This window comes from Peromyscus eremicus, chromosome 8b (genome assembly GCF_949786415.1).
Source record: "Peromyscus eremicus chromosome 8b, PerEre_H2_v1, whole genome shotgun sequence".
NCBI classification, from domain to species: domain Eukaryota; kingdom Metazoa; phylum Chordata; class Mammalia; order Rodentia; family Cricetidae; genus Peromyscus; species Peromyscus eremicus.
In genome coordinates, this window is record NC_081424.1 from 28,258,947 (window position 1) to 28,278,097 (window position 19,151).

Sequence of the window (19,151 nt, forward strand, 5' to 3'; positions counted from 1 at the left end):
GCTGTTTACTTGGTGTGTGGTGCTCAGTTTTTTTTCCTTGCCGCCCTCAGCCAACAGTCCACAAAACTAAGTGAATCAGCTGGCAAGCAGCTTATTTAACGTAACATCATCTTTATCATTAAAGCATTTGTAAGCAAGGAGACAGAAACACTTGGAATTTAAGCCAACCAGTGATCGCATCCCTAACACTACAAGGGGACTCTGAGAATCCTGTGTGTAACTTTTGATGGGGGAAATGTAGAAAGATCTAGCAAAGTGTTTGTGGTAACTCACTGAAACATGACTGAACCCACCCTCAAGAATCTTTCAATGAACATAGCCTCACATACAGTCCGGGGGTGTGCTCTTTTCTTTCATTTCACCCCCTCTCCATACATACATTTGATGGCATGCTCAATGCTGGACTAGAGAGGTTGTAGAGTAACCCACTCGTGAAATGTCAAAGGGAAGAAGAAAACGCCACATGGCATTGCGTATCCAGTTACAAATAAAATTCAACACAGTACTAAAGCTTTCACCTCGTATTCCTCTTTGAACCCATAGCTGTCTGATGTCTTCATGAGGTTAATGTGCTGCAGTAAGTCGGCCACTCTGATGGCTGGGTGCAGTTGTCCTGTCTGGTAAGGGGACTCTGTCCCTTCGCAGAGGTAGCGAGGAACATCCAGAAGGCGACTAGACTCTGCTGTGGCACTGTGGTTTTCATCTGGCAGATTTCATATTCCAGAACAGTAAGAAAGAGATAAAGTTATCTTGTTTAATATACATCTGTGCAAAGAAGACTTGAAGACCTTAAGAGCTTTCTGGTAGTAGAAGGAAGGAAACGAAAAGCCAGCCAAGGGGGTGGGGGGTGGAGGTGGGGCCTCCAGCAGCATCCTCATAAAGACAAAGCCTTCACCTTTCAGTTCGGCTCAAGGGTTAAGGTCAGAACATATGTGCCTTTCAGCAAGACAGTGGATGCTGGGAGAATCAGGGAGACACTGGATTCCCTTTTAAAAAGTGCAAGCAGGATGTTTAGTTGAGTCACCTGTTTTTAGCATTTGAAGTTAACAGCGGTCTAGGCTGGGGCCAGAGGACTGAGCTGTCAACTGGAAAAACGTTTTCACCATTGACTGTGTTGGATGATCTCTTTCACACTCATATTCCAACCTCCCTCAGAGACCCCTTTAGACAACCCATGCCCACAGGGCCGTTCATCTTGCCACCTTTCCTCTTCTTTGCTCTACTAGCGGGGCTCCGCAATACAGGCACAGCCTGGACACACTTGCACAGAATCCCATCTCCACCCATTCTGTCCGCTAGGAGGCTTTACATATTTCCCCCCTTGGATTCTTGTTACTATTAGTATTGTTTTAATTGCCAGTACACTTTGACTTCTCTGTCAGCCATGTGAGAGAAACCGGGGCTACTGGAGATTAATGTGGACACCTCCCTTGTATTCCCAGGCCCTCCATGCTGTAATATCAGGCTACTTCTTATGTTTCTGAGACGTCCAGATTCCTTGCATGCTATTTTCTTTGCCCTGTTTTTTTAACCATTTATTTATTTATCTGGTATTTTTGGAGATAGACTCATGTACCAGAAATTCGGTAAATATTTCAACGAGTGAATTAGTTAAAATTCAACAGAAGCCTTCACCACCCACATTTAAGTGTAGACCACATCCCCATGGTTTTAGTTCAAAAATGGAAAGAGACTTTTAATGCCCTTTCTGCCATAAAGATGAAAAAAGAACCAAGAACGTCTTGCCTATGAAGAATAAACAGCATTTTAATGACCAAAGAACTAAACATTACAAGGAGAAACATGCTTATATTTATCACATTTAAACTTACCACTTTAAAAAAAAAAAAACCAAACGTTGAAGGGGTGTTACTTTGAAAAGCATAATACTGTCACACTCATTAACAGAAAGGAAAGTACACTCTTAGAGGAACTTGCGTTTGAAATGATAATGCATACTGTAGAGAATGATATTTAATTAACAGTGAAACATATTTCAAGTGCTGGTACATCTGCCTGCTCTATCGCCAACTCTACAAATAGGATATGGCAAAAAATGAATTGTTGTCCCCATGATAAACACTTTTTCTTCCTGGAGAAGGGAAAAAAAAAAGAACCCTACAATCAGATTTGTATGCCTCTATAATTTAGCTTGATTGCATTTATCTTTACCCTCTCTTATTAAACTGAATTTTTTTGGCATTCATGTCTAAAAATACCACATACTAAAGCAAAAGAAAAAAAAAACTAACAACAACAAAAGAAAGCCCTTGGAGTCCATTATGACCTAACCACTCAAGAGAATCACTGCCTTTTATTCAGGTTTTGCCCACCCCTCTACATACAAACATTTGCTAGCAAATATGATTCAGTTGAATTCCACCCCCCACTTCCTGTGAGCCTGCAGTCAACTGGTCTACCTTCATTAAAATATTACAATCAATAGACAGGTATAAGGAATGTAAACATCTCCCAGTAAGAATAAATTCAGAAGCAACTGGTTTAGGCTCTATCATAGGATATACAATCAAAGAGGAAAGTCTAATGGAACAGACAACATGGGGAAGGCAGAGTGTAAGCTCCTTGGCTGGGGTAAGGTAGCCAGGGCAACCCTAGACAGAGCTCATTTTGAACCTGCTGCAACAGCAGTTTTACAATTTTTAGAGGCTCAGAAACACAGACTTTACTCACATTGCACATCTTACAAATGAGTATATCCCAGCATCAAATAGCATTGCCTTTGTGTGGCATTAGACTTTAATATAGTAGTACAAAAGGCAGTAAGGTCTCAAGAATGATCACATATGAATTATTAATCTCAATACATTTCTACTTCATTAAACTACCTAATAATGTGAGTACTAGCAAGGGTGCCTGTGCTTATCATTATCCTTATTATACATTGAAAAATAACAACATCAACTATGTCTTGATTGAAAGGTTTCTAGAGTTCTCTGTAATATACTTACCGGTTATAGGGACTTAAGCCCAATGAAGCAGTAAAACACAAAAGACAAAAATATGAGTCAATATGAAAAATTTCCAAGCCTTTCAAAATCACCAGGTAGATATAAATATAAAGCAATGTTTGAAATTATTTCAGAAAGTTGCTGTATAAAAGTGAATCAATGAAAAACAACCATAAACATCACAATTCTAAGAACAATGAAAATGGAACAGATTAATCTGACATCTAATGGGATCAATGAGAGTCAGCTTTCAAAGAAAGCCAATGATTTTGAAGCCGATCATGCCCACTTTCAAAATGAAATAAATTACATGATGAAAATGTATACAAATAGGTCAGATGAGACAACTGGGCTAGCTCTACCTTTCCTGAAATGCAACCACCCCTTTTCATTTGGAATATTTTAAGAATTGCTTAGTCCTTACAGTTTGTAAACCTCACAAACATTATCTCATTTTCTCTTTACAGTTCTGTGGAGGAAAACATGGCGGGAGTTGTTACAATTTTCAGCGAGAGAGGAGAAAACCTGTAAGGTAGTTTTCTGAATTCATAGTGTAATGCTATCTAGACCTTGAGATTTGGACTGGATCCTACTTGCCCTTAGAAAATTTCTATGACGGACTTAACATCTAGGCAAACCATTCCTTTTCAGAGTGCTTACTGTTTCAATTGAAGTAGACTCTACTTATTAATGTGAGCTACTGATACTACTCTACAGTTCTCAACAGAAGATGACATATGCAGAGGCATTTGATAATTTGATACTTCCCCTGTGATTACCCTGTACGGCTCCTCCCTACATAACCATGTCACTTGTTATGACAAATGCCTTAGTTCATCACAGGGAGAGTGCAGTCAGGATACAGATTCCATTGGAACATTTATTATTTACATAAGCTCTAAAGTTATAAATCGAAACAATAATTTCGGTATTTTAGCATGAGGTACATTTTACTTAACTGATTAGTTGTAAAATTCCAAAATATTTGTTAATTTACTTTTAAATCGAATAATTACATAGCGAAGAGATGCATAAGCTAAATTTCCCTATTCACAATAAGTATTAAATATGAATAATAAATATAGTGTTGGGTAATTTCAAAGAAATAGTTATTGAAAATCTGTATTTTCTTGGGTGAGTAGAACCACAAGGGTGTTAATGACAGAGAACCTGTGAACGTATAATGCATGCTGGCCAAATGCTTGTTGAATAATTTGTCAAGAAATAAGAAGCAATTTGAAATTAAACTCATTTTGTTTTGAAATATATAGGTTTAACAACTAATGCTGTTTTACAACTGAAAAGGCCAGAATCATCACAGGCAACACCCATATCCTCAGATGTGACTCAGGTAAATGCAGTGGTTTCTTCTAAGTTCTTGAAACACAATAGTATTTATCACATAATGTTGTCTCTATGCAAAGGCCCTGCATCAAGATTCTAGCAAACTATTTAAAAAAACAAAGTAAAAGCAAATGAACAGAGTCATCCTGTTCACCTATGACTGAATCTTTAGTTGCTTTAAAGTTAGAAGGGCTCAGACAATCCCTTTGCTAAAGCTGACTTTCCCGCATCAGCAAGTTGCTCAGTCACTCCTGGCCCCTGAGAAGGGAGGTGTTGGGGTTCATTTCACATTAGTCATCCATTAGGGGGGTAATTGCATCTCTGCTCCAAATCCAACACAACTTAAAGCTGGTATGTTGTTCTAAACAGTGTGCCTTCCATTTACACCCGCCAGACCCAAATGTCTTGAACAAAGGCCGCTATCTGTTCGGACTATGGTGATCTATCTGAAACATCAAGATACTTCCCCAAAGACAAAGAGTTACTATGTGGACAGGATACAACCCATGCAAGGAGTTGTGATGCATGCAAAACAATAAAATCAAATAAAACCTGGTGATAAAGGTTTCGGGCCTCACCTAACACAGCAGTCGGTACAAGCGGATCATTGGGCACTGTGGGAAAACAAACGTCGTGAAGCAACGCTTGCCTGTAAATTCTATTTTTCTAAAATAATCTTCATAATCAATTTTTTCTTAAAAAAATATAGTGACCCAACTTGCTTGGGTTTCTGTATTTTGCAAGGGTAAAAATTATTTTTTCCAGCAGGGTTTTTGTAGAATGTCAAGAGAGTTGTTTCTGTAATTATAATCCAGTTCTCTGTTAATTTTAATAAGCCAGATTATTCACTTTGACATTATAAAGAAGATAAAATTAGGAGAAAAGGAACCATGCATTTTAGATGTACCAAGTGTAAGGTATTTAGAGAAATAATGATCTTATATTTATTCTGTCATTTTTTTCTCCAGTTAACTGTGGGGAGTAGTTAATCCTTTCTCTAAGTTCATAAGTAGATAGCCATGGATACACTTTCAGAATCATCACTTTATAGGCAGGTACTGACAAGGTCAACACACAAGAATACATCCAGACCTATAATCAAGTAAACATTGAACGAACCAAGTACTGGTAGAGATGATAGATTCATATTGTGAACAAACTTTCAACAATCTTAGAATTCTATGTCCTTCTCTGTTGTTAAATCTTAATAGTGAAATAAAAATAAGATGGGCCAGAAAGGCCCTATCATGATTAAAACTGACTTTCAAAATGACTAACATAGTACTTCTAACTTCCACTCATTGTGAACATACACAAGGACAATGACAACCTATATTCAAGTCTGACAATTACTGAAAATTTTCACCAAGCTAAAGGTTTCCAAAAGAATATTCCCTTTATGAAATGACATAAAGACAGAGTCTAAAATATTGTGCAACCTTACAATTTCCTATGTCTATAATTTGCATAGAAATATGAATTCTATTATTTACTTCTTGTCTTCTTACACCTATGTTTACCAAATCAGGTTAAGTGTTACAGAGCTGCCTTGCATACAAAATGCTAATGACAAACCTGATTTGTCCATCTCAATTTTACTTGAAGATTTGAAGAAATGAGCTAGGCACGCTAACGTAAATTGAACTAATTTAAATAAACACAAAACCTTGAAAGGGAATAATTTTCATAGGATATTCAAACTATGCAATTATTCAAATCCCCCTGTGCTTAAGCAGGACATCAATGCAAACGTTTTAAAAGCACTTTCTTCAACAGATCAGCGTTAGCAATATTGGAAGAATCTATGTATGGGAGAATGAAGAGATGAATGGGGATGCAATTTCATTATTCTTTGCAAGCCAGTCAACACAAGTCCACCTTTAGATTTTTTTTTTTTTTTTTTTTTTTTTGGTTTTTCGAGACAGGGTTTCCCTGTGTAGCTTTGCACCTTTCCTGGAACTCACTTGGTAGCCCAGGCTGGCCTTGAACTCACGGAGATCTGCCTGGCTCTGCCTCCCGAGTGCTGGGATTAAAGGCATGCGCCACCACCGCCCGGTCACCTTTAGATTTTATACTCGATATTTAGAAACTTAATGGACCAATCTTTCATGTAGTAATATTTTTTCTTGTGTATATGGTATGTGTGAGTGTATGCATGTTGCCATGTGTGAGGCCATATGTGTGTGGGTCCAAAGAAGTTGATGTTATATGGCTTCTTCAATCTCACTCCAATTAATGCACTGAGATATCTCAGTAAACCTGAAGCTCACCAAGTCCAGCTATTGTAGCTAGCCAGCTTGCCCCGGGACACCCCTCCATTTCCCCACCCTCACACCCCATCTGTGCCTCCCAAATGCTAGGATTACAGATGGCTGCCACCCCTGCCTGGCTTTTATGTGGGTTCTGGGGATCTGAACTCCGGTTTTCAGGTTTGTCCAGTAAATGCTTTATCCATTAACTTACCTCCCCATCTCTAGTTAACTTTTTAGTACTGGAATTACTCAGGACTAATATTAGATTACCTTAATGGAACAACTAGTTAGGCCACTAATTCCTAGAAAGAATTACGATGTTTCTTCTTCTCTTTAAAGAACATTTATCTTCTACCAAGGAAAAGACAAATGAGTAAATTGACAAACACCAATTTTATGCAGAAAATGCCATTTTGAGCTTAATTCAATGACACATGCTGCCTGAATGTCTTATGTTTGGATTACTTCTTATGATTTCATAATAAAATCTCCAGTTCAAAGTTAAACTAAATCCTGTACCAAACTGAATAAGCATCTTTTTTTTTTTTTTAAATTCCATTTTACTCTTTTTTTTTTTTTTTAGCTCTTTTGTCCTCTGGCTTTTTTCTTCCTTATTCAAAAGTTATTGTGGGAAATTAAGTGCACTTAGTAAGCCCCCCAAAGCATTAAGTCAAATTTCAATGACTAACTTACATCTCGGACTGAAGTTATGTTGGTCCATGAAGGTGAGGGACAGCGGATCCTCTGCATGCAGGGTGCTCTGATCAGCGTAACTCCGGTCCATAGCGTTCACCATGTGCGTCATCTCCTGCCGTGTGTTTCCCATCGCATCCTTGCGCTTTTTAGCAAGCTTGCTGCCAAAGCAAATACAAAAGGGAGCCCTGAGTGTGGCGAGCCTTGAGGGACAGCTGACGCCAGCCATAAAGAAGCTCAAATGAGTCCGAGGACAAGGTTACAGACACGTATTAGAAAACCTAAGAACTGATCCTAATTTCGCGAGTCCAGACAACACACAAACCATTCCATGGGCTGGTGGTTGTAGCACGACCTTATTTGTGAGATTCTTAACATGCAAATCGCCAAACCAAGAGTCTCACCAGTTCTTCTATTAGGTCTGGGTCCAGAGGGAAAAAGCAGAGTAAAATGAGGGTATCGGAGGGTGGATATAATCATAGTACATTGTATCTATGTATAAAACTGTCAAAAAAATAAATCATTTCCATGAAAATGTTTCTTCAAGAGTATAAACAAACACGTCTAAAGTAGAGTTAATTCACAGACGATTTAAGTAGAAACTTTAAAAATTTAAGTTCTAGTCTTCCTCCCGAGTGATGACTGCCTTTGATCAACTTCTTGAAGGTCTTGCTAACAACATGACCTAACTTGGCTCTAGCAGAGCCAGCCAACAGAAACAAGGAAAAGGCCCATTCTCCTCTCTGCCGTTCCTAAGAAAATACACAAACATACAGAGCGTGGACACACTGAAGAGTGCATTTATAGCACTAATCAAAACCAATCCAAAGTCTTTTCAAATCAGCCCTGGCCTGCTATGACTCAAACACCTATAAAGAGATTGAACTGAATCATATGCTGTGTAAGAAAGGTACTGGGGAAAAATTTAAAAATGCTATGCAAAGATCCAATGTCAATTATTGTTATCTTGGAGGATTTGACATGGTCAAACCCTAAAATGTATTTTAGACTTCTCATGCATACTATCCACTACAGAAATGTCTGATATATATAGCAGGAGAATGATTTATTGTTATAAAAGTTAGCGAGAACATTTCAAACTACACAAATACTGATCCCTTTATCTCACACATCAAAAACACACTTCTTTTGTTTCTCTGTTATCCATGAAACATGCACCTAAAATGCATATATAACATTTAACTCATATTTATCAGGAAATTTATACACAGAGACACCGTAAACCACTGTCCAATGTAAACTTATTACTCATTTAATGGTAGTAATTAATACTTGGAAATACTCTCCAGTTGTTAAGAATGCCATTTCTTCAATCAATGGCAACACATTCTCTTCTGATCCCCCATCACTATCTATATTAAAAACATACCACAAATACTACAAAGGCTCATTGAATAGATGGAGTTTAATACATTGAGCAACCTGAGAGTCATTCCGGTTTATTTTTCTCTGATAATTGCAGTAGCTAACCACAGGGGCATACAACCAACACACAGAACATAAAAACTAGATCTCACTCACAACTGAATAAAGCAGGCACAAACTATGATTTGCTGATGGACACCCCTCATTCATTTAGAAGGAATAGTAAGTATTAGTAATATTAACATATTAACAAGGACAAAGGATTATTATCTACCACCACCAGTAAAAGTACCACCAGAACTATCCCTGCCCCATCACTACCATTACCACTATTACTTATTGACAACACTTGCTGCATACACTTAAAGTACTACCAACTGTTCCTTCCTGGCCAGAGGGTAAAGTCTGTAGAAACATAAAGATCTACACAGGGAGTATAAATATAGGTGAGATACGAGACACCATGCAGGGAGGTGATGACTGAGGAAAGAGGGGACTGCTTAGGTGCAACTTGTCCAAATGATTCCTAGCACTTGGTCCAAATGTTGAAAATGACTTTAATTTTTAAAAATAACAGCAATGTTTCAGAATGGGTAGTTTACTTTTCTTTATTATTTTCAGGTGTTTTTATTGAATTAAAGTGTGCGCTCTCTCTCTCTGTCTCTCTCTCTGTCTCTCTCTCTGTCTCTCTCTGTCTCTCTCTCTCTGTCTCTCTGCCTCTCTGTCTCTCTCTCTGTCTCTCTCTCTCTCTGTCTCTCTCTCTGTCTCTGTTTTCTCTCTCTCTCTCTCTCTCTCTCTCTCTCTCTCTCTCTCTCTCTCTCTCTCTCTCTGTGTGTGTGTGTGTGTGTGTGTGTGTGTGTGTGTGTGTGTACCTACATGAGCACAGTTCGCTGTAGAGGCCAGGGGCATCAGATGCCTCTAGAGCTGGGGTTACAGGCACATTTGTGAGGTGCCTGATATGGGTGTTGTAAACTGAACTCAAGTCCTCTGTAAGAGCAGTCTGTGCTCTTAATTGCTGAGCCATCCCTCTGGCCCATGATTTTATTTTTCCAAACTTGAACAACTTATTTGACTTTGGAAGCAATGATACCCCTTTCATAGTTAAATGGACATAAGGAAAATAGAAAGACTAGCACAATCAAATGCTCGCTTTATTTATTTATTTATTTATTTATTTATTTATTTATTTATTTATTTGGGAAGGGTTAAGATAGGGTTTCTCTGTGTAACCCTGGCTGTCCTGGAACTTGCTCTGTAGATCAGGCTATCCTCAAACTCACAGAGATCCACCTGCTGAATGCTGGGATTAAAGGCTTGCACAACCACTGCCCAGCAATGATTTTATTTTTTAAAAACAATGCTTGACCCCAATTAAACACCACTAGGCTGTATGTAGCCAACAGACTTACACATTCTAAACTCCCTGCTAGTTAGCCATCATGAAATATTTTTTGTCCTTAGGCCTGCAAAGTTTAGTCTCTAAAACCTGGCCAGTTTCTGCTCATTGTGACTCCAAATAAACTTCCTTGGAAAGGCTCAATAGAGGTGATCCAAGTGTCATCTGATTCAAGTGATTTTTATAGTAACATGTTCATCTCTTGAAACAACACTTGTCACGTATGATCACAGTATTTTTTCAGTCATTTCCCCACAGTGTGCTCAATAAAGGGAAAGATCACCTGCAGATTCTGGGCATCGGAACAGTGCCAGAATACTTAGAGCACAAAGCAGGCACTCAATAAATGCTTGTGGAAGAGATAAATTGGGCCTGTTATATACTTGGCACTTTCCATTGGTTAACTCAATTAATTCTCAGCTCAATCCACTGAAAACTGCTTAAGGATTCTCATCATATAGATGAGTTCATTGAGGCTTAGGGGAGTTAAATAACTTGCCCAAGGTTGCTTATCTAATAAGCAATGAAGAATGACCTCATTCCATAGCTTAAGCTATTACACAATACCCAGCTGTTTACAATGTGTTTACTGCCACGTTAGGAAGCCTAATGTAATGGTTAAGCGCTGGTTGCTACCCATTAGAAAAGAACACGAATACAGCACACTATGCTGTCATTTACACATTTTGAAACAACAGAAAAATGCTTGACAAATAAGTTCCAGCCAGGAGTGGTGGTGCCCATCTCTAATTTCAGTACTCAGAAGTAGATGGCTGAATCAGGAACGTGTAAAGCCTTCCTGAACTGGGATTCATGGTAAGATCTTGTCTCAAAAACAAACAAATAAAACTTTCAATTTTTCTCCAAATCTTTGTTTCTTGGGCAAGGTTAAAGGGTTGATTCACTTCTCTAAAAATGTGAGATTGATTTGAACGAAAATGGTACAATGTGAAATTTGGATTCAAAAATAATGTTAAATTTTAAAGATGGGCATACAGAAAACAGCAAATGGAAATTACTCTAAACTTCAAAGATTTATGAATGAATAATTTATATGGACTTCATGAATGGGTAAAATTAAAAGGTTTTTTCAAGAAATTAAAAGGGAAAGTGTTCTAGCCAGGGCTTTCCTGATTCATAAACTTAGATAAAAAGCAAACTATGCTGGAATATAACCTTTGTGAATAGCTGCAAAGTCAGCCACAATCAGATAGTCCCTTACACCTCAATCCCCACAACAACCCTGTGAGGTCGGCTTTCATTCAGGGTATTGTGAAATGGCAATGAGTTAACATCAGTAGAAAGTGTTTTCATATATGTAAAAAAAGTTACTGTGACATAATGTCATTAAAAATTAGCTAAAAAATCATAGGGGGTTTTCTTTTGTGTTCTATTCTACTTCATTTCTAACTTTATAGGAGAAATCAGATTGAGATTAGTATCCCTATGTGTTTTAAGTAGCCTTTGAAAGTATATATCCCTATGACATTTTTATCTGGCTAGGCTTTAAAGTGCCAGTAGCTCTAAGTGTCAACCACATCAAAGTATAAACAGATACATTGTCTAGGAGAAAGATGTTAGCTGTGCACCAAAATGCAATCCTATTCGAATTTTACAGATACATTGACAGTTAATGGTAGGTTTATTGACATTCTTGCAACTAAATACATATTGATTCTAGGATGTCTCATGCTTTGTCTACCCCTGAGCAATGAGCACATATAATGTGCTCTTCAGGACAGTGAAACAATTCATTTTGCAAGTACTTGAGTTTGACAGATGCGCAAATGACTTTCATTATCAAAGCAGCCAACAGCATCAACTTCTGCAGGTGGATGTATGGGTGGGCCATAAAGGGGAAAAGCACTCCATCATTGTATGAAATGGTACAGTTAATTACCACTGGCTTCATCAAACATGATTTAACAAGCGTATTATGATTCATCACAATAAGCTAAGAGCACTGTTATTTTACACCTGCTTGTTTTAGCAGATTGTAGGAAGCCAAATGTTTGTAATACTTAAAATGTTGGCAGCGTCGTATTGAAGTGATTGACTCATAAAATTTTGCTGTGAAGCTAGCTGAAACCTTACCCAGTGATACAGACAGGGCAGTCTGTATGTCTTAAACCCAATCCCAATCCTTGAACCCTGGACAGTGCCATAGCCTTTGGACTGAATGGCTAACTATCTTTGATTCTAAAGAAAGAAACTGAAAATGGCTCGGGAAGTTGAATGGCCAGTATTCTCCATGCTGACATAAAAAGGCTCACCAGACCTTAGTCTAGGGTGAGTTGGAGACTGCAGAAGACTATAAAAAAAGGGCTATCTCTGTTTCTCAGTACGCTGACAGGTTTTGTTTTGGCTTAGTTTTATAACATCTCTATTTAAATTGTAGTAAGCAAACCCTTTTTTCCCACTCTACAAAAGATTTATTTATGTCCCTGCCTCTACTACATTATGAGTTTATCAATTTATTTTGACAGGACCATTATAATGGTTTGAATGGTCAGCAAGGACATCTTGTTATGATCTTTTTGAATACCTGGGGAGGTGGAAAGCGATGTTATCACATATAGGCCCGATCTAGTTTGCGTCCTTCAAGGGCGGTCTGAATGCTGCACAAATATCTCACTGGGCTCATTTTCTCAAACATAATACAGTATTATGTAGTTAGGGATTAGGAAGTTAATACCACATTTGTCACCTGATGCATAAAGTATCATATTGCTAAGAGAACACAGACTTGACATAAGTAAATAAATGATGTTCTTAGCTGTAGACTAAAGCTACTTACGGAAAACTGTAATTAAAAATTAAAAGTAGCCGAACATACAGAAACACAATATCCCTTTTAAAAAAGTGTATAGAAATAGATAATATTCTACAGTTTTAGAGTCCAGAAAGATATCAATTTTGAAACACCACCAAACACACGCTGTTTCTGTGGGTTTTTTGAAAGGGATATTGCATCTTGGACACATGTAAAGTTGTAATGACCCATTTTCTACTTACAGGTAGTAGGAGTAAGAATAGTAGCTCCTCCTGGCAAGCAGATCACAGACAGTGGGAAAAGAGAAGCAATGGTGAATGAGAAGCGTGACTCCGTCACATCCAATAGAGCAGAAAAATGTGCGTTAAAAAGAAAACGAAACAAAATGAAATTTGTGGGTTTTTTTTTTTGCTTTGCATTTTAATTCGCCCATGCGTTGTTAGCGTTCTTATGCCATGCGATTAAAGAGACAGATAATGCAGCAAAAAATAAAATTTGTAATACAGAATTAGGAAAAAAAAGTAACATGCTGACATTTCCTATATTGCCAAGGAACTGAAAAATTAAATGGATTGTGTGTTTTTCAACATGCAGTTAAAGCATAGTATCATCCACTGCCATCAAAATGTCATGACAGATGGAGCAGCTGTGTATAGAATGTGTATACTAAATATAGTAGTTTATTTTAAATACAAAACATGAAGATATGATGTTAATATATGCAAAGTACTACATTTTTACACATCAGCTATATCTTAATGGTACACAGTATATACACGTTATGTGAATACAGGTACCATATACTACACATACATGAAGGTATTCCTACAGTAGATGCATGTGAACATGATATACACAAACATTTACTGTACTGAAACATGATTTCAAGTTGATGTTTGGAAGTTTCCATGTGTTCATGCTGCGCATTTAAATTATACACAATCAATGAAAAAATGGCATATAACTGGAAATAATTCAACAGTGATCAAACTGAAAAAAATATGACATTGCGTTCTGAAAGTTGCAATATCCCTTTCACAGCCTAAGAACTTACTTTCTGTATAATCTCATCCATAAATTTTTATTCGGCTGAATTCTAAGCTATTCTGTTGTAACCCAAAGCACATGGAACTATTTTCAGTGAGGCAAATATCCCTACACGTATTATCCACACTGAGGGATGGTCTAAAGAAACTTTACAATATCTCATGAGAACGCAGATGGTAAGAGGGTTTCCATTTCCACTGTTTTTAGTGTAAATTTCTAGATTCAAAGGAAACTACAGAATAACACCAAATATTAAGCTAAACTCTATCATATCCAGGACCGCTGTATATTTTTATGGAAGGGTAATAATCTACTCTTGCTTAAATAACACAGAATGTATGTGCGTGACATACGCCAACTATGAGTCAAAGTCCTTACAAATGTGCTGAGGTGAGTAAAAAGGGCAAGTAATGTAGGTATGATGTACACCTGAAGGCAGCAAACACAGCCTCATCCATCTGCAAGATTATGGGCTTCACCAGTCCCACAGGTGCTGCCGAGGCAAGGAAAAGGTCGGGAGACTTTCTATCCAGTAAAATAATTGTGGAAACTTAAACATGAAACATTTTAGAGGAGGCTTATTTCTCTGATCACTGGCAACACAAACCGAAGAATCAGTGACGATGTGCCATTTTAGAGAGCTGTCAGCGCATGTCATTCCCCCTTTCCCCATCCTTGCTTCGGTGACTGGCTTAGCAACTTGAAGGACCTCAGTGTTCACTTGTCATTCTTAGTACAAATCCACCAAGAGGAGGGGACTCAAAAACAAACAAGTCTTCAAATAAGCCACAAATACAACTAGATTGAATTCCATTCTGAGGAGGGCACAGTCAGAAACCATTCCCATGCATCCGATCGGATGTGACAATCCTTTTAATGATGAAGCAGTGTTAAGTGAGCTCTCTAAACTATTTGGCTTTTCCACTCTCCAAATACAAATTTAATTTAAACAGAGGTATGAGGTCTGAAGGTTCTAGTCCACGATTTTCATGGATGTTTATTGGAAAACTAGTGTTTCCAAAACGCTTAAATCTTCTTGTCTCGCCTAGGGTGTGTTTTTCAATCACAGAGGTAGACGACAGCAGAGAGAAAGCACTGTTTAGGGGAAGCACATATGTAGCTAATTGAACACAGAACACTGCAGTGCATACCTAATGTTTCTAATGCAGATGTGTCTTCTCCAACATATATACCTCCGGGGACAATTGTAAAGAGGCAATATATTAAAATAGGTTCTCATGGAAGTGTTATTAACACATGAGTCTTATTCATAATGCTAATGTTTTATTTCAAGTAGAAAGCAATAATAATTGGACACTATGAGAATTCATGTAATATAAGCAACATCATTTATTATACAATCAGTACAATTAATCAAGCAGAACCATTTCTATACACAAAGCTGTTGGAATGCATTCTGCATGTAATTTTTTTTTTCAAAAGTCCTTCCAAATTGTAGAATTATCCAAAATTTGTGATTGGTAGGATTGAAATGTCATACTAGTTTCTAAGAAGATGACTTACAGATTCTGACAACTTATATAATAGTCAAATAGCTCAAAGTATAAGAAAATATATATCTTAATTGCATTTGAGCAAGAGTATACTTCTATTTCTAGAATACAAGTTTAAATTCCAGGAAGTCAGATCTTTATAGAACTCCAGGAGGTGGCGACATTGACTGACATCGTATAAAAGATAAGGTTCAATTTAAGCATTTACTCTTCTTTTAAAAAAATTTAGTCAGTGAATATTTAATATACAATGTCATTAAACAAAGTTTCTATTCTCCTCATGTCTTATATGCAACCCATATTTATAAAAATATAGATTAAAAATGAAAATAATTCTGACTTTGGTCGAAGCACCGTATGGTAACTGTATAACCATCAATTTTATTATGCTTAATAATAACAACAACATTTAAAATAAGATGAATTTCTCATGTATCTGCAAAAATTCAAGAAATTTACAGTTTTACATTAAATAAATGTTAACAAAAATCTACACTTATATCCCAGAACAAACTGCAAAAAGCTAAGTAAGACTTCAGTTAAAAATCCCAAGTAAGAAGGGACTGGGGTGCAAGCAATCTTATTGGAACTTGTCAGAGGGCTTGACGGGAAAATGTGTGAACGTCAGTGGCAAACGTGTGTATGGTTACAGGACATTATCGGATCTTACCTCTTTTTCACAATCACTATGACAACCAGGAGGAGGAGGATGAAGACCAAGATCCCAGCACTGATGCCCGCGATTTTCACCACTCTGTCTGTTTGCTTCGCAGGGTCCGGGATCACCTCTGGTTCTTCTGTTGCTGCTGCTAAAGGAATCAGAGAAACAGGTGACTGGAAGCCTCTACCACACACAGGAAGACTGTCTCCAGGCAGAAATGGCCGAAGGAGGACAGGCTTGACTAAGCCATCACCTAAAAACCCGCAGGCAGAAATGAGCTATTGTAAAGCATGAAAGACTTAGGGCCATGATAAGGGAAAAATCTTCCACTCCAGTTTTTTTATTTATTTTTTGGCTCTGTTTTAACATAAGAAAAAAGAGGAAAACCACAGAAATTATTATAAAAGGGAATGATAAGCTATTTTTCTTCAAATGCCTTCAAAATTCAGGACTAGATTTTAGAACTAGTACAGTGGGAAGAGATTGGGTTGAATATAGATGACCGTTTATCAGTTTATTTTTTAACTGATTGTGGTGGTTCATGTTGCTGCCTATAATTCTAAGACTCAGGAGGCTGAAGGAAGCATTGAGAGTTTCAGGCTAGTATGAAATTAAGTTTATAATCTATTATAAAAGTTGAAATAAATAGTTTAGCACAAGGAAAGGAAAAGTAGCCAGGAAGAGTTCCCATTCTACCTATTATCTTACCAGATAATAAACGTGGGAAATGCCTTTAAAAAGATTAGAGGCCCTCACTTCCTTTTCTTTCTCAAAATCATGCTCAGCCCTCATAATTGTATGTACACAATTAAAACAGAAAACTTTAATCAATACATAAGGCCTGGAAAAGCCTCGGAGGGTATTTTCCTTTTACCTCATTTACCTTGAAACTGGCAAAGAAACTATTATTATCTGTACTTTACAGATACAAAACCCCTGAGGCTTAGAGAATTAAGGATAGCTTATGAATAGCTCAAGGGCAGACACGGAATCTAATACATCTTCTATCTTCTAAGACAGCATTTCTCAGTTTCCAGGTTTGTGCCCCCCACTGCTGAGAATATGGACGGCAAAAGCTGAGGAGTTCTATGGATTAAGTATATTGGAAAACTGCCCTAAATCTCCCGTCACAGCACCTGTACTTAGAGTTTAGAGACCCTGGCTGAATGAACACACTACCAACAAGGCTGCAATCTGAGCCCATTTATCTCCAGGACAACATGTCTACTCTCTTTAGAAGGTTATTCATCTATTCCTGTCCCAATCCTTTCTTTTTCAGTTCCTTTATTTGGCTTCTTTCTCTCCAACACCCAGCCAGGTTCTACGTATCTCAATGTCTGCTCCAGTTTTTCCCATTGGCAAGTTGATGCCATGAAGTGAGCATAATTTTTCAAAGAAAAAAAAAAAAAAGCAAACATATCTCCGACTAATATTATTTCCGTAAATGTTTTACTTTAAATCTAAACAGAAGATACGCTTTTGAAAAGGTGTTAGTTAAATTTGTAAGACAGTTCACTGAACCATCTTGTTTCAGTTCCACAGAATGAAATATCCCAATAGTTTAGCAACTGGAAATGGTTATTCTGAAGTAGAGACTGCAATGAAGTAAAGACATGCCCAGCTTGCCTTTGCGATTAAGTGCAGGGAGCTTGCTGGGCAGGGCATGGCCATTCCCATCCTCACAGCTGTAGAGAACTTCCACAGCTGTAGATAATTAGGAGTAGGAGTCACTCAGTGCATAGTACACGGCCAACTATCTCATTGTCTGGAACTCATCCAAACCTGCTGGCATTCCTTTTCTCGAGTGACTTGATGAACGTATACACACATCCACACATGGTGTAAGCATAAACACCTAAAACAGGTGGAGTGTATTCCCAAACTGCACGTGAAAATCTAAAAGCAAAATGGTTATTGTTTGTAATTATCAAACTTTTAGTTTACATAGATATGCTTTCACAAAGGAATTTAAAAAAAAGTGATTTAGAAATCTCCCGAGAGAAACTTTCATCTGTGGGATAAATTCTACAGTTCGCTCACTAAAGTTTCCTCTGCTCAGGTTCTTTGCTACAGTTGACTTTCATGGGGTAGAGATGACAATCCCTTGGTACTCGGACATACCTGACGTAAACTGCCAGTGGCTTGGCGATCAGTTCTTTTTTGATGCATGCTTGTGCTCTCTCTCTCTCTCTCTCTCTCTCTCTCTCTCTCTCTCTCTCTCTCTCTCTCTCTCTCTCTGTTCATATTCATGCACTTACATGGGAGTATGGTTGTCTTTCTCAACTGATGGAACTTTTTGAAACTGAGGTTCTCACTGAACTGTTGGGATAGGGGGTCCACCTGCTACAGCTTCTTGACACACCCAGCTTTTTACATGGGTGTTAGAGATTTGAACTCAGCTCCTCATGCCCGTTTGGCATGCACTTTACCAATAGGGTTATCTTACCAACCCCAGCACTTTTTGTCTGTCCTTGATTATCATGATGTAGAACCCTTACGTTGAAACCACACTATGTACACTCTTGAAATTCTCTCAAACTGTGGCAAATGCTTTGCAAATATGTTAGAAACTATGTGTAGATTTAGTAGTTTGAATAATGATGACTCGGGGATCAAACTCAGGTCCCCTTGCTTTTACAGAATATTGCCAACCGCGTCATCTCCCAGCCAAGGTCCATCTCTTTAATATGTTTTAATTCGGGTGTCACATGTACCATGCTATATTTTATAAGAAACCCCAGAATTGCTAAATCTTTTCAAACATAAAAATGCACACAGGCACAGATAGAATGAACATTGTGAATATAGGTCCAGAAATAATTTGCCACCAGGAAAAGCTTAAATACTATCCATGCTGCATCATTAAATAATGAAACTCACACACACACACAAAAAAAATGGTAGGCAAGCAATTATAAATTCAAAGGATGAAGAATTTTTTTTAAAAGAAAGTTTTATTAGAAATAGATTTTCTGATAAATTAATCTAAGTATATTCCCCGAAGTGGAATGTCAAATATAAAAGTCAATGTTTGAACAAAGAAACTGTTAAACTTGCAGGTGTGCTCAGTGCATGGGGTGTTAAGATAATTCATGTATTATGTAAATCCACGAATC

General features: G+C 37.6%; 1 protein-coding gene across 2 annotated transcripts in view; it reads right to left on the reverse strand.

Moving 5' to 3' along the window:
* Ptprk (protein tyrosine phosphatase receptor type K) overlaps positions 1–19,151 on the reverse strand; it is a 457,202-nt gene that overhangs the window by 26,019 nt on the left and 412,032 nt on the right. The window contains exons 14-16 of one of the 2 annotated variants that reach the window (XM_059272616.1): positions 16,045–16,180; positions 7,259–7,419; positions 519–703 (exon numbers count right to left, since the gene is read on the reverse strand). In XM_059272616.1, coding sequence (XP_059128599.1) covers positions 519–703; positions 7,259–7,419; positions 16,045–16,180 — 482 coding nt within the window. Of the gene's footprint in view, positions 1–518; positions 704–7,258; positions 7,420–16,044; positions 16,184–19,151 lie in introns of both variants that reach the window. The other variant, XM_059272615.1, reaches the window with a different exon arrangement.